At 32.0% G+C, this 15,086-nt stretch overlaps 1 protein-coding gene across 1 annotated transcript; it reads left to right on the forward strand.

Annotated features, from left to right (window-relative positions):
- The first annotated feature begins 9,954 nt into the window (after positions 1-9,954).
- LOC112274139 (uncharacterized) lies at positions 9,955-15,086 on the forward strand. The gene is made up of 13 exons (XM_024503369.2): positions 9,955-10,218; positions 11,290-11,340; positions 11,688-11,832; positions 11,996-12,091; positions 12,348-12,424; positions 12,751-12,827; positions 13,018-13,078; positions 13,277-13,344; positions 13,591-13,672; positions 13,775-13,858; positions 13,991-14,068; positions 14,401-14,520; positions 14,652-15,086. The coding sequence occupies exons 1-13, from the start codon at positions 10,102-10,104 to the stop codon at positions 14,823-14,825; spliced, it is 1,230 nt and encodes a 409-aa protein (XP_024359137.1). The 5' UTR covers positions 9,955-10,101; the 3' UTR covers positions 14,826-15,086.

The raw sequence follows: 15,086 nt of genomic DNA on the forward strand, positions 1-15,086 counted from the left end.
ATAATAGCTATAGTGAAATGTGATGATGTATCACAGATATACATAGTACTTTAGTACATACTTATATGATTAAATAGAAGTAGGTAGAAGTAGATAAAAATAAGTTAATTTCATATTACCTTTTAGAGTAGCTTCCTAGAAGCTTCATAGATGCTACTTTGATTTTACATATATTTGTAGATAATTGATAGGTTAGAAACTTGATCAACAAATTAACCACATGTTGATAGCTTGCAGAATAAATAAACTATGTGGCACACATATAGAAAACTTGCTTTGTAAGTTAAGATATATGTCTTACAAAGTCAACATATTTTAGAGGTCTTATAAGACATTGTCTTGTAGCTCCTAGTTAAGAGTATATATGGAGGCAAGAGTGAAGCCTTCTTTACTTTTGTCAATGTCTTTCTAGTCTTTAGTCTTATTTTAAGACTTTATGGTCTTTTTTTCTTTTCCAATAACTATTCTAGTTCAATTACATATCATCTTTGAGTGGCTTTCTAGTTCTTTTTAGTATCACAAAAGTGTTCTTCTTCTATTGTTGTGTTTTGAAGGCTTAGGACTATCCATCTTTAAACAAAAAATCTTATTTTTTAAGATTGATCTTTTCTTTAAAAAAAGTGGATTACTCCTCTTTGTCAAAATTTTCATTTAATATTATAGGTTGTGGATAATCCTTCTCTAATTTAATTTTTTGAATTTGTTTGAGTTATCTATGAAAGAATGATTATGGATACTACTTGCAGCAAAAGTGAAAATAATTTTACAACTATTATGGATCTTTATGAACTTATCGATACTCTAAAAATAGAAATCTCATGTATTTTCAATATAAATCATGAAAACACTTTACCTACGCCTATGGAAGAAGTTCAGAGTCTATAACAAGAAGTTGTGTAGTTGAAAGAAGCAAATAGATTAACATTGCTACTAAATCCAGAGAGTTTTGCTTCTATAAATATGACCGGGATAAAGATTGGTATGTTTGAAAAGTTTGATGGAATAATATCAAAATTTTGAGGATTTTTACAAAAATTTAAGCTTTATCTAAGGTTGCATCTTTTCTAATATTCAGATGGATTTATTCAAATTGGACATATAGATGCAATTCTATTAAAAAGTGTTCTTTTTTGGTTTGTACCTTTAATAAAAAAATATTTGTGACTCTTTTATGATTTGAATTCATTTGTAAAAGTGTTTATAATCACATTTAGAAGAAGTAATAAAAAAAAAGTAGCAAAGACTAAGCTCTTATCTTTATGGTAAGAATCATGGTCAGCCACCATGTATACTGCTGAATTCTAAATCCTTGCTTGCAATATGAAATAGATTGACAAAGCCCTTATCAATCAATTTTGATATGGATTGAAGGATAATGTCAAAGTTTTGTTACAGACAATACCAAAGTTTCTAAAATCTTTAGAACAATTTATTGCTCAAGTTATTGTATGCAATAATTGATTATTTGAAAGATATCAAAAATAAAGATTTGGCTTAATAAGAACAAATCAAATAATCATGACAACTTCTAAGTTTTTTGAACCTTATTCATTCAAGCCAAAATTAATGCAAATTGATATAATATATTTTAAATCTTTCATAGAGCAAGAAAAGCCTCCACGATATTAAAATGGCTTATGCTTATATTGTGGAGAAGCTAAATACATTGCTCAACATTGTCCAAAGAAACAATGCAACTACAAAATGAGAAGCTTGGTTGCCAAAGAAGACAATTTATTAGAAAACGAGTTTCTCCAGCTACAATAGAGACTATTATTGTATTGTAGTTTGGCTACTATGTGAAAATAATGTATTTATATATTTAATGTATAATTTATTTAGCAACATGGTGAGAGCCATGTTATTAGATTTTAGTTGGTTGTATAATGTGGTTAAATTATTACTTTTAAAGGAGGTTGTTTAAAAGGATTACTATTAGAATTTGTATAATTTTTTTTAATAGTAACTTTTGAAGTTGATTTTATTGGTAGTAATTTTATACATTTAGAATCACCTTTGATAGAAACTCGTGACCCTTAAAGTTTTATTTTAATTCTTTAATTGGGTGTTTAAGACATATGATATATAAATATTATATGATAAGGGATTGAAGAGGGATTTTGATAGCAAAAAAAATACTTAAGATATCCATATGAATGAATGGAGATGGATGATATAAATCTCCATTCCTATTGGTCAAAAAAAATGACCAATGGACTTCAAGGAGGATGCCCAAGGTCATATTAGGAATTAGGGTTAGTCTTTTCAAAAGAATTCAAATATCAAAGGCTATAATAAAAAAGTTCAAGTTTTTGGCTATGAATTTGGTACAAATTTTGAATCATTTGGAGTTTTTATGAAGGATATATAGGCATTCAAAGTCAAGGTGTTGATTTTGTACCTATTGACACTCTTTTGGATATAATGTACGTATACAAAAAGTAATTAAAAATCACAACTGGGATTGAGGAGAATACTCTCTCGGCTATACTTTATGTATACTACTTGATGAAGTCTAAGCTGAGATAAAGGAGATATTAGAAGTTGAAGTCAACGCTTAGAATCTAAATAGTAGTAAGTGACCCAAATTGCTAATGGTTGTGTTTTGAACTATATCTTATGCAATTTTACAAGATTTTGGCTAAATTTTTTTAAGAATATTTATTTTTATATTACTACACTTTATACATAAGTTTTGTGGTATTTAAATCTTGAATTTGTAAGATATAAAGAAAATAGTACTCAGGTACTCATGAATTAGGATTTTAGTGTACCTATTAGGTGTTTCAAGATGCCAAACAATTGGTAGTGAATTTTTGGTTGATTTTTTTTTAGATAAAACTTGAAAATAAATTCTATAATATTTTTAAATTTGACAAAAATTGAATATTTGGATCAAGAGATATGAATTTTTGAAGTTTAGGAAGAAGAAATCCATTGTAGGAGTATTATATTTTGAAGGGATTTTATTATAATTTGAACATTTTATACAAAGTAAAGGAATTTTTAAAAGTCAAGAATATATATATATATATATATATATATATATATATATATATATATATATATATATATATATATATATATATTGAAGATGGATACATAAAGCTATGGCTAAATTTTGATATTAAGATGAGTTTTTGAAAAGAGATTATGGATTTTCTTTGGAATTATTAAAAATCTAATTTATCAGCAAATGGTTGGTTATGATTTGATATAGCCGAGAATATTGGGAAATTTTTAGCTATTTTAGAAAGCCTTATATGCAAACCTTTTGTTTAAACATAAAAGATTTTACTAGTACAATATCTTTTTGATATTATAATATTTATTTGTCTTCTACTTTAAAGGTTAAATAACTTATTGGAGATTGGCCAATAAGTTACAACTAAATTCTCTATAGCTAGGTACCTAATATATTTCCAAATAGAGAACCATATAATACAATAGACCTCAATTGAAATCTTGTATAACTCCTAATAAAGGTCCTATTTTTTCTTCAGATTCCTCATCTTTGTTTTATAATAGAAGTTTATTTAAGAACAAAAAATCACAAAGTCTTAGCTTTATTAGATTCAAAAGCCTCATCTTGTTTTACAGATGAAGATTTTGTCAAAATACAAGAGATATCATTAGTTAAAAAAAACTAAACTTATACATGTAGAATTCATAGATGGACGTTTGCTATCTTTTGGAGATATTATGCATGAGATTGTTCCTTTAGATATAACAATTAAAGATCATAATAATATAATAATATTTAACATAATAAGATCTCTATTTAATTCGATTATTTTAGAATTATCTTTATTGAAAAATTATAATCCTCAAATAGATTGAATTTCTTATAACCGTATTTTTTTATAGTTTAATCCAAAATCCCATTATTCAAATAAAAATACATAAGTTTAGTACATCCAAATCCTTCTTATTAGGTGCACGAGCTTTTCTGCATGCTGCAAAAAAAATATTATCTTTTGCTTTATATGCCACGTCCATTTCTGATGACAAGAAGACATTAAGTGGTATTCCCAGCGAGTATCAAGATTTTCAGGACGTTTTTGAAAAGAAAAATACAGATATTCTTCTCAAATATCAACCTTATGATTGTTGTATTAATCTTTATGAAAGAACTCAACTAACATTTGTGCCAATCTATAGCCTATTATAAAATAAGTTGGTTGCATTCAAAGAATTTTTTGATGAGAACTTAGCTAAGAATTTCATACATCATTCTAAATCTCCAGTTGAGGCTCCTATCTTATTTGTGAAGAAAAAAGATAGATTTGTGCAGATATATGTAGAATATGAAGGACTCAAGAAGATCACCATCAAGAATAGGTATCCTCTATCTTTGATTTCAAGACTTTTTGATCAACTCAATCAAATAAATATCTATACAAAAATAAATCTACAATGAGCATATAATTTGGTATACATTAAAAAAGGAGATGAATGGAAAAACACATTTTGAACTAAATGTCAAAATTTTAAATATAATGTCATGCCTTTTGGACTCAAAAATACAACACCTGCTTTTCAATATCTAATGAATGATGTCTTTCGTGAATTTTTTTGATAATTTTATCATTTGTTATTTGGAAAACATCTTAATTTATTTTAATAATATAGAAGAGCATAAAGCTCATATTCATCATGTATTATAAAAACTTAGAGATGCAAGATTATATGTAAAGTAAAAAAAGTGTATATTCTACACTACTCAAATTGATTTTCTAGGTTACATCATTTCTAATGAAAGAATAATGATGGATTTGAAGAAGGACTAAACTATCATGGATTAGAAGATTCTAAGAACAATAAAGAATATGAAATATTTTTTGAGCTTTGCTAATTACTATCACATTTTTATTAAAAAAAAAAAATTCAACTTGTAGCTCCACTTATATGATTAACTTGTAACGACAAACTTGAGTGGAGTAAAGAAGCTGAAGTATTGTTTGATGCTTTAAAAAATGAGTTTACTTCTATACCAATCATATATTGTATCAACTTCTCCAAGGTATTTTTTATAGAAACAAATGCATCAAACTTTGCCTTAAGTGCAATATTATCATAAATGGGAGTAGATCACAAATTCCATCCAATAGCTTTCTATTCCAAATTTTTTTCAATAACCGAGATTAATTATGAGATCTATGACAAAGACCTCTTTACAATCATGGATTCATTTCAAGAATGTCATCATTATTTAGAAGGCACCTTGATTCTAATCACAATGTATATGAATCACAAGAACCTTGAGTATTTCATGTCAACACATGTTTGAAATTATTGCCAAGCTTGTTGGAGCATGTCCTTATAAAAATTTGATTTCAAGATCACTTATTCACTCAAAAAATAACAAGATTTATTAGACACCTTTTTTAGACATTCTTATTTTGCACCAAAAGAAAGAGATGCATCTTTTCATTAACAAAAAATGATTTTCTTGAAGCCAAAATATTTTCACTTTAAAGCAACAAAATCAACATTAATCATTGATTCAATATTTATCAAGCAAATTCAATCAAGTATGTCCTCTAATTCTCTTATCCATGATATTAAGAATAATTCTTTTAAGTCTTATGATACTTCCAAGTTTGAGTTCAAGAACAACCTACTCTATTTTGAAGGATAATTATACATTCTAAAAGATGGAGTACAATTATGTGTTCTTCAAATTCATCGTGACTTTCTAATAGCCGGACATTTTGGATACAATAAGACTTTGGAGCTAATATCAAGAGATTTTTAATGGCCTCAAATGTGGAAGGTGGTCAAAGACTTTGTACAATCATGTGACATTTGTTCAAGATCAAAAACTTCTCGCCATTGATCGTAAAGACTTCTTTAGCCTTTACCTACTCCATAACAAATATGGTCTTCTATTTCTATGGATTTTATTTCGGATCTTCTAATCTCAGATCTGTATGATTCTATATTCATAGTAGTAGATTATTTTATCAAGATGACATATTTTATATCATATAAAAAATCTATCATATGTGAAGAAATAGCTAAGCTTTGTCTTAACAACAATTATTACTATCACAAATTACTTAAAGATATTATATTGGATAAAGAGGCTCAATTTATATTAAGATTTTGGAAAATCCTTTTTAAGATTTTAAAGGTGGATATAAAGCTCTCTTCGACTTTTCATCATCAAATTGATGGACAAACAGAATGGATGAATCAAATTTTGGAGCAGTACTTGAGGTATATTATCAACTATCATCAAGATGATTGGACAATTTTTTTTTGTCATTAACAGAGTTTATATACAATAATTTACTACATTTATCTACTTAACAAATACCTCTCTTTGCCAACTATGGTTACCATCCACAACTTGATACTTTTGACTTTTCAAAAGTTAATAATCTTGCAGCAAAAGATTTGACAGATCGTTTGTTAGAACTATATGTAAAAATGAAGGCACAATTAAAGGAAGCTCAAGAATAATAAAAAATTAATTCAAATGCCTATTGCAAGGAACAACTACAATTCAACGTAGGTGACAAAATATGATTATTTTATCATAATATCAAGACTATTCATCCTTGTGACAAGTTGGAGTAGTGTAAGCTTGGACATTTTTTTATTAATGAAAAAATCAATCATATTGCTTATCAACTATATCTACTGGAGTCTATGAAGATCCACTCTGTATTTCACATATCTCTTCTTAAGCCATATAAGACACTAAATATCTCAAGAATAAGATAAATGCCACCTCCTCCTATAGAAGTGGAAAATATTCAAGAATTCAAAGTCAAAGAAGTTTTAAATCCAAGACAACGCCAAAATAGGTTAGAATATCTTATTCATTGGCATGGATATAATATTAATGAATGCACTTAGAAGCCAACAAAGAATCTTGTAAATGCATCAAATAGAGTTGAAGCTTTTCATCAACAACATCTATCAAAACCAAGGTGAAGAACAATAAATCTTTATTATAAAAGAAACATAATCAAAAGATGATAATACTCCACCTTCTATTTGTCTTTGTAGCTTTTGTACATTTGTGATGCTAAAGAGATGGAGAACCAACAACCAACAAATTAAAGTTAAGAATTTTTATTTGTAGACTTATTAGACGAGATATTGCAATTTTCACAACCTTCAAGATAACAAAATTGAGATGAAGATCCTCAAGAATGACATGTCTTTCCTCAAATAGATAGTGAGATACAATGTGTTCAGTATCATGACCTTCGAAGAAACTTCCAATGTTTGGTGGTTTTAATAGAAGTAAGAACAATTCCAGATGGTATTTCAAATATTTTATTTGAAGGAAGTTATGAAGACTTCAACAATGATCAAATAATAGGAAGGTCTTCTTATCTTAGTATGAAATACTATTGATGGCTGAGAGGACCTATCAACCATCTTCAAAGAGAACAAAGATTAGAATATGTGGCAGATATAATTTGTCGCATCTTAGATTTTTTCAACATATAAAGACCGCTTTTCTTAGAATTCATCTCTAAAAGAGGGAGTAATGTCATGGATATACATAGGTACTCTAGTAAATACTTATATGATTAACTAAAAGTATGTAAAAATAAATAAAAGTATGTTAATTTCATATTATTGTCTAGAGAAGCTTCTCAAAAACTTCATTGACGCTGCTTTGACTTTACATATGTTTATAGATGATTGGTAGGTTAGAAAATTGATCAACAAGTTAACCACATATTGGTAGCTTATAAAACAAGCAAATTATGTGGCATACATATAAAAAACTTACCTTACAAGTTAAGATACATGTCTTGCAAAGTCAATACATTTTGGATGTCCAATAGGACATAGCCATGTAGTTCCTAAAAAAGAGTATATATGGAGGCAAGAGTGAAGCCTTCTTCACTTTTGTGAATGCCTTTCTAGTATTTAGTCTTATTTTAAGACTTTCTAGTCTTTTGTCTATGACAATAGCCATTCTAGTTCAATAATATATCATCTTTGAATGACATTTTAGTTCTTTTTAGTATCACAAGAGTATATTAAGGATTTCTTTCTTCAAAATTCATGTCCTTAATATGATAATAAGATTACTTTAAAGATTATAACAACACAAAATTTATACCATATTATTTATTATTATATATATATAATATTTATATATTAATTTATTTTAATTTTTACATAAAATCTATAAATATTTTATCTTTAAAATATTTTATTTTAAATAATCAAGTTTTTTTTATTATATATATAATTTATAAGAATATTTCTTAAAGTCCATAATCTTTGTGTATTTTTAAAAATATTTTTTTAATATTTTTTTGAATATATATTTTTATTAATTATAATATATTATAGATATCTATTTTATTTTTAAAAAATCATCTAAATTATACGTAAATAATAATGGTACATGAATATTGGTACAATAAAAAATTTAAGAAGTTTTTATGTATTTAATAATATTTGGATATTTATTTTTGTATAGAGATTATTAGGAGTGATAAAGATTATTTTGATTACTTGATAAAACACATAAATTATTGTTTGTTTGTATTTATTTTTTTATTTTTTAAATGATGATTTTATTTTTTTTAGAAATAATCATTATTTTTGCACATAATCTAGAATAGGAAACAACTTAGAATGATTATGACAAAAGCATAAATGCTAAAATTTTGAAATAGATTAATTAATCTTAATAATATTAATATTAAAATGATCACATTCTTAATGATGATTGAAGGGTATTGAACTTCGGACATATTTGCAATCATACATGTTTAGATGTTGATTTGACCATGTCATGTGATATGGCATAGGATGCCAAATCTAATTGGATGTATATAATTTAGTTTAGTTTAGTGGTTTTACATCTATTTAGCTATTTTTCGTTAGTTGACTTTGTTAGTGTCAACTAGGATATAAAGACTTAGGTGGAGAAACCCCTTATACTTGACATTCTTGTTCAGTTAAATCTTGTGAGTGGTTTTGAGAAAGAAAAAATCTATGTTTTAAGGTTTTGCTTGGCTATAGTGATTAGCTTATTAGTGAAGCTTTTAGGGTTTTTTCCATACATACTTGCACTCTTGGATTCCCCCTTTGTAGTGTAAGAGATAGCTTGACTTAGTAGTGTTTAGATTTTCCATCTTTCCTTGAGAGTATATTGATTATGTATTTATATTTAGTTTAGACTGTATACTTCATGATTAATTTATGGCACTCAATTTGTTGTGTATAATAATCTTTATTTATACAACAACCATCATCAACCTTTATTACAAAATACATATATTCATCCTTCATTAAAGCATGATTATGAATTAAATTTGACTCTTTCTTACAAAAGTTCAAACAACAAAATATTAATTTTGTGTGTTCACTAGTTTTTTGTAGCTTCAAATATTTGTTTGAAGAATATAGTATAAAATTTTTTTCACATCTTTCTACTATTCCATATCACTCTCATTTATTACTTTATATTTTTATTTCTGCATCATTTCATTCCGTTTATAATCTTACATTAAAAAAAATCCAATAATTTTTGCACTATTTTTTATAGGAATAATTTTCGTTCAAGAAAGTTGAAAATTTGACATTTTCTTTAGTTACAACTCAGTAAACCAATAATAATAATAGTGCGACAGGGTGAGAAGAGACTTTCCACTAGGGCAGACATATGAAAAGAAACCCACAATTGTAACCAGTTGGGGCAGTTGGGCAGTAAACAAAAGGCGTGTGTGTGTTTTGTTCCGGTGGCGTGAATCCAGAATAATCCATCCGTGGGAACGAACAAATGAACACATGAATGAACAAACGAGAAAATGAATGAATGAAAGAACGAATGAATGACACCAGCACAAAAATGACGATGATGGCGGGGTTCATTACCATAAGCGTAATTTACTTTAATCATATTTAGAGGTGAGGCGCAAGATTGATTAAGAGAGGAGGGGGGAGTAGGGAAGGAGAGAACGCGACCAGACAGAAAGACAGACACCTTGTGTGTGTGTGTGTGGGAGAGTGTGTTTGTGTGAGTGTGTGTGGGAGAGTGTGTTTGTGTGAGTGTGTGTGGGAGGGAAAGAGAGATCGAGGAGGAGGGAGGGAGGGAGGAGGGAGGGAGGAGCCATGGCGGGGCTCTCGCTTGAATGCGGTGATTGCAAGGCGCTGCTTCGGACCACGGAGGAGGCGCAGGAGCACGCAGAGCTCACGGGACACAAAAATTTTCACGAATCCACGCAGGCGGTATTTCCCCCCCGCTCCCCCTCCTTCTCTCTCTCTCTCTCTCTCTCTGCTACTTCATTGCATAACACCATGTCCATATCCGGGACCACTGTCTCTTGTGCGGCAGCATGTTGGACCGGTCGGAGGTTTTTGATGTTTTTGATGTTTTTTATTTAGCAAAGAAGAAGCAACGTGTTTTGAGAAATTTAGGATTGGATGATGATCGAGAAGTATCTGGGATGGCGTAGGAGTGAGATGAGATTATCTGGCGGTCCGACACCGGCGTGGGGTTTGGTTTTATACCCGTGGTCGATCTGCTGTTCATTGCAATTAGCGATAATGGATTCCCATGTCTCTTGAAATTTGAGTTTTCTTGCGATTGATATGTTGAGAAGCTTGGGATACTCGTGTTGATAACATTGTTGGTGTTGATTTGTAAGGTAGGATGATTTCACACATCTTTGGAAACGATTTCTTAGTTTTAGCGTTTTTTTAAAAAATGTTTTGGATTTGGAATAATAATAATCTATCATGCGATCATGATGTAATTGAGGGGTGATTTTTCTGTAGTATCCTCCCGTTGCAATCTGTGTTGAGAATTCAGGTTCTGTGACAGTGGTTTCTCTTGGATTGAAATTTCGACTGCAAACTTCTTTTACTGTAATGTAGTTGAAGTGGCAATACCTCCATTTATTTATTTTTGGCCTTGCCTTGTACTGCTGCTTAAATTCTTCTGTATTGAATCTTTTTGCGTCGCTGCTCTTGATTAAGAAAATCTGCGTCCTTCTTTGATGCTGTAAACCAAGGCACTTCTTTGTGATTGACGAATTTCGCTGATCACAGTAATCTTGTAGTGTTGTACTTTTATTCACTTCCTTTTATTCCAGTTTGTAACTTTGCAGGTTCTGATAACAATGGTAGAGAAGATGTATGAGCACGATTGCCATTCCTTCGATCCCATTATTGTACAAGTCGAGTAGGGTGTTGCTGCCCAATTGTTGGGGGAAACTGTAGTTCGCCGAGGGCAGTTGGTCAACGGCCTCCATCATTGTTGTCGTTGTGTTCATATATTTGTTTTGCTTTTGTGGCCAGGTGCTCAATTTGATTTGCACTTCCTGCGGCAAGCCGTGCCGAACGCAAACGGTCTGCTCTCATTTCCAAATTGTGTTTTATCTGCTTTTGTTACATATGCTTCTCATTTGACTGAATGCTGGTGTAGGCAAGGTTTTGATTCTATAAGAAAAGCTCAATTGGTTTCACTTTCATACTGAAACTGGTAACTTTTAACGGGATCGTAGATACGTCCCAGGCTAAATACTTTAACCAATGTTCACAAACGGATGATGTGTGGGACACAACTCTTGTTATCTACCTGGCCATGGTGTAGGACGATCCGAACTGAGCCGGGTCGAGAGAGTTAATCTCCATCAAAAAGAGACCACTGTTATCGTGACTTCTTTCTTTTGTACTGCCATGTACATCATGTGCAGGAGCAAGATTTACATACGAAGAGAACAGGTCATGCGGATTTTGCAGATAAAACAGCTGAGACAGCGAAACCTATTGTGTTGGAAAACAAGCCAGTTGCAGGCCCGAGTGTTTCTGGTGAGGGAGGGAGTGCTGAAAATGCTCCAGGTAATTGATGTATTCTTTGCACCTTTGCTGATCATAGTTGTGCTGTCTTTGTTTGTTCAGTTCGGAATTGAGTGTTCAAGCCAGTCTCATACTGGATTGAGCTAATTTTGAGAACTATTTCGAAGAAGGCTTTGACGTTCTTCCTGGTAACACCTTTGTGTAGAGATGGTTGTACCTGAGGTGAACAAGGAAGCACTGGCAGAGCTTGAAGCCATGGGGTTCCCTACTGCTCGTTCTACTCGTGCTCTGCATTTCACAGGTCCTCGTTTTCCTTGGTCTTCTGATAGTGTCGATAGTATTGAATATTTACAATCTATCATGATAAATACAGTGCGAAATACTGTGCTTCGAGCTCAATATAGGAGATGCTGTACAGGAGATTTCACTTAATGATAACTTTTCAAGGCTCGAGTCCCTAAAGATTTGCGAACATCAACAATCATTAACCTACCTGGTCAAGCTGTACTAGTAGCTGCAAATGGAATCAAGCTTGATTAGTTTTTCATCGCATGCAGGGAGCAGCAACGTAGAGACCGCCGTCAATTGGATTGTGGAGCATGAAAACGATCCTGATATTGATGAAATGCCGCTGGTATAGCTTCGAGTCGCTCTATCACATCAGCGTATCATAAACCATAAATGTGTTACGTGATGTTTTACAAAATTATTGCAAAGCTGTAAACTTCTTTTATAGGAGAAGGGATTCCTGGGTCAGTTTGTTGCATGGCATGTCATATATTTCCATTATGCTAGGGGTAACCTCTGCATATTTTAGATTCCTGGATACCGGGATTGTAACCTTTCTAAAACAGATTTTGTATTTGGAATATTGGAAAATCTCTCTCTCTCTCTCTCTCTCTCTCTCATAGCTGATATTTATCCTTTAAACGGATACTTATTATGACGATGCATTTGTAGGTTCCCTCTGATGCAAATACGTCTATACAGTCACTGCTGACCCCTGAAGAAGCCAAGGCTAAAGCCCAGGAACTTGTGTGAGTGTTTTTTTCCTACTCATCCTGCTTGGATAAACTCTTAGATCTACTATCAGTGGCATTATTAGCACGTTTATGTAACTAATCATTACGGTAACAACTTGGAGTGAGGAATTCTCAGATTTGGGATAGTTTGGATTGTAGTTGTTGGCATATTCTGATTACATTATCCACGATTCTTGGTTTCCAGGCAGAGAGCCAAAAGGAAGAAGGAAGAAGAGGAGAAGCGGATGGAAAAAGAACGAGAAAGGGTACGTATTTGGAAGTCGTCTAATTCAGTTGGATGAATGTGGACAATAAGCATGCATGTAGTTGGGTAATGGTGGAAATTTTAGGAACGATATGGCTCAATGAACGTGAAATTTAAATTTTATATTCTGTAGCCTCCTGCTCATTACAAATGGTCTATTGAAGTTCATGATTACGATTATGTTGAGGTCGGAATGTAGGAACGGATTCGCATTGGTAAGGAGTTGCAAGAAGCCAGACGTATTGAAGAGCAACAGGAGCGGCAGAGGTACGTTGAAATGCGCCATTCTCTCCTCATGTTCTTAATATTAAAATTCAAAAACATCTTAGGGACCTTATAAGTCAGTTTTCATCACTCTACGGTGAACGTATTAAACATCTATATGGTTACAAATTTTCTAAAATCATCTATTCCAGGCAATCAAGATGCTAACTTAACTGTCGCTAGGTTTGTTTGTTTGTTTGTTTTTGTTTTTTTCTTCCGAGGATTAATGGGTCTTTACTGTGTTTCTAGGATAATTGCTTTCAGAAAGGCTGAAAAGGAAGAAGAAAATCGTGCTCGGCTGAAGATTCGGCAAAAGCTGGAGGAAGATAAGGTGTTGTATTATTTTTTCCCCTTTCCTTCCTTCTACATCACCAATTCTTATATCTTCATTATTCTGAATCTTATGTGGGAGGTCCTGTTGGTGCTTGTGCAGGCAGAGAGAAGGCGAAAATTGGGCTTGCCTCCTGAAGAACCAAAGCCTGTAGTAGCTGCACCACCTCCACAAGAGGAAAAGAAGGTCAGCACTTTTTGTAACTCCTTGTTGACAGGAGAGAGTTGATATGCTTATCTGTCTAATTGTCACGCTTGATTCATTGTATCATGTCATATCAAAAAACACACGAGAAAATGTAACGCCTTGGATGAGCAGCCTTTTGTACCGCTGAGACCAGCTTCGAAGGCAGAACAGATGCGGGAGTGCTTACGAGGCTTAAAGCAAGCCCATAAGGTGCTTATCAATCACCATCAATCACATAGAAATTGTTTCTCTTATTCTTATGTGAGTAGTTATGTCAATGCATACTAGCATCGGCTTTATGTCTTACCTACAAAATTTTGTCCTGATGTTGGTGAATCAACTAATTTTACTTATAAAGTTTGTTTCAATGTCACTGAATAATATCATTATGTTCGCGATTTATGACTCCTCATTTTCTTTTAATTTTTTGACATTTTACACTTGGCTTTAATCGAATTTTGTTTTCCGTACTTTCCATAATGATTTGCTTATGTATGCGTATGTATTAAGATATTACTTCGGTGAACACATTTGTGTTGCAGGAAGATGAAGCTAAGGTCAAGAAGGCTTTTCAGACGATGTTGACCTACATAGGCAATGTAGCTCGATCTCCTAACGAAGATAAGTTTCGCAAGATACGGTTGACGAATGCTACTTTTCAGGTATGCAGTTTCTCACACCTTCTAAGGTCGGCTGTTCTAACCTTGTGTATTATGAAGTAACATGGTGGATTTAAGAAATGTTCTTTGGTCATATATTCTGTGATGGTCTGATGTACTGTCACCTCTTGCAGGAGAGAGTCGGGAGCTTGAGAGGTGGAATAGAGTTTCTCCAGCTTTGTGGGTTTGAGAGAGACCAGGACGAGTTTTTAACGCTACCAAGGGAGAAGGTGGACATGGTCTTGTTGAATACCGCAGGGTCTGAGCTGAACTCAGCTATCAACAATCCTTTCTTCGGTGTCTTATAGAGCCCTTGATTGTAATGCATGTTATTTGTCTAGGGTCTCGTAAAAGTTCGTGCCGGAGTTCAATGACTAATATTTGGTGGGGTCATCCGGTGAGCTGGGTGCTCTAGTTTCCTTCCTAGCCTGCAGTTGCATTGGGTTGCGTGTAATCTATAAGAAGGATCGGCATATTTGTGCTATGAATGAGTCATTGACTTAAAGACTTGGTCATGAACTTCTAGTGAAACACAATTGTATTTGCAATGATTCACGTGACATTTTGTA

This window comes from Physcomitrium patens, chromosome 2 (assembly GCF_059467195.1).
Source record: "Physcomitrium patens ecotype Gransden chromosome 2, ASM5946719v1, whole genome shotgun sequence".
Classification (NCBI taxonomy): Eukaryota; Viridiplantae; Streptophyta; class Bryopsida; order Funariales; family Funariaceae; genus Physcomitrium; species Physcomitrium patens.

Coding starts and splice junctions, on each gene's coding strand:
- LOC112274139 (XM_024503369.2), top strand. CDS start 10,102: ATGGCGGGGCTCTCGCTTGAATGCGGTGATTGCAAGGCGCTGCTTCGG. Junction 11,341..11,687: donor AGCCGTGCCGAACGCAAACG/GTCTGCTCTCAT, acceptor CATCATGTGCAG/GAGCAAGATTTACATACGAA. Junction 13,673..13,774: donor AAAAGCTGGAGGAAGATAAG/GTGTTGTATTAT, acceptor GTGCTTGTGCAG/GCAGAGAGAAGGCGAAAATT.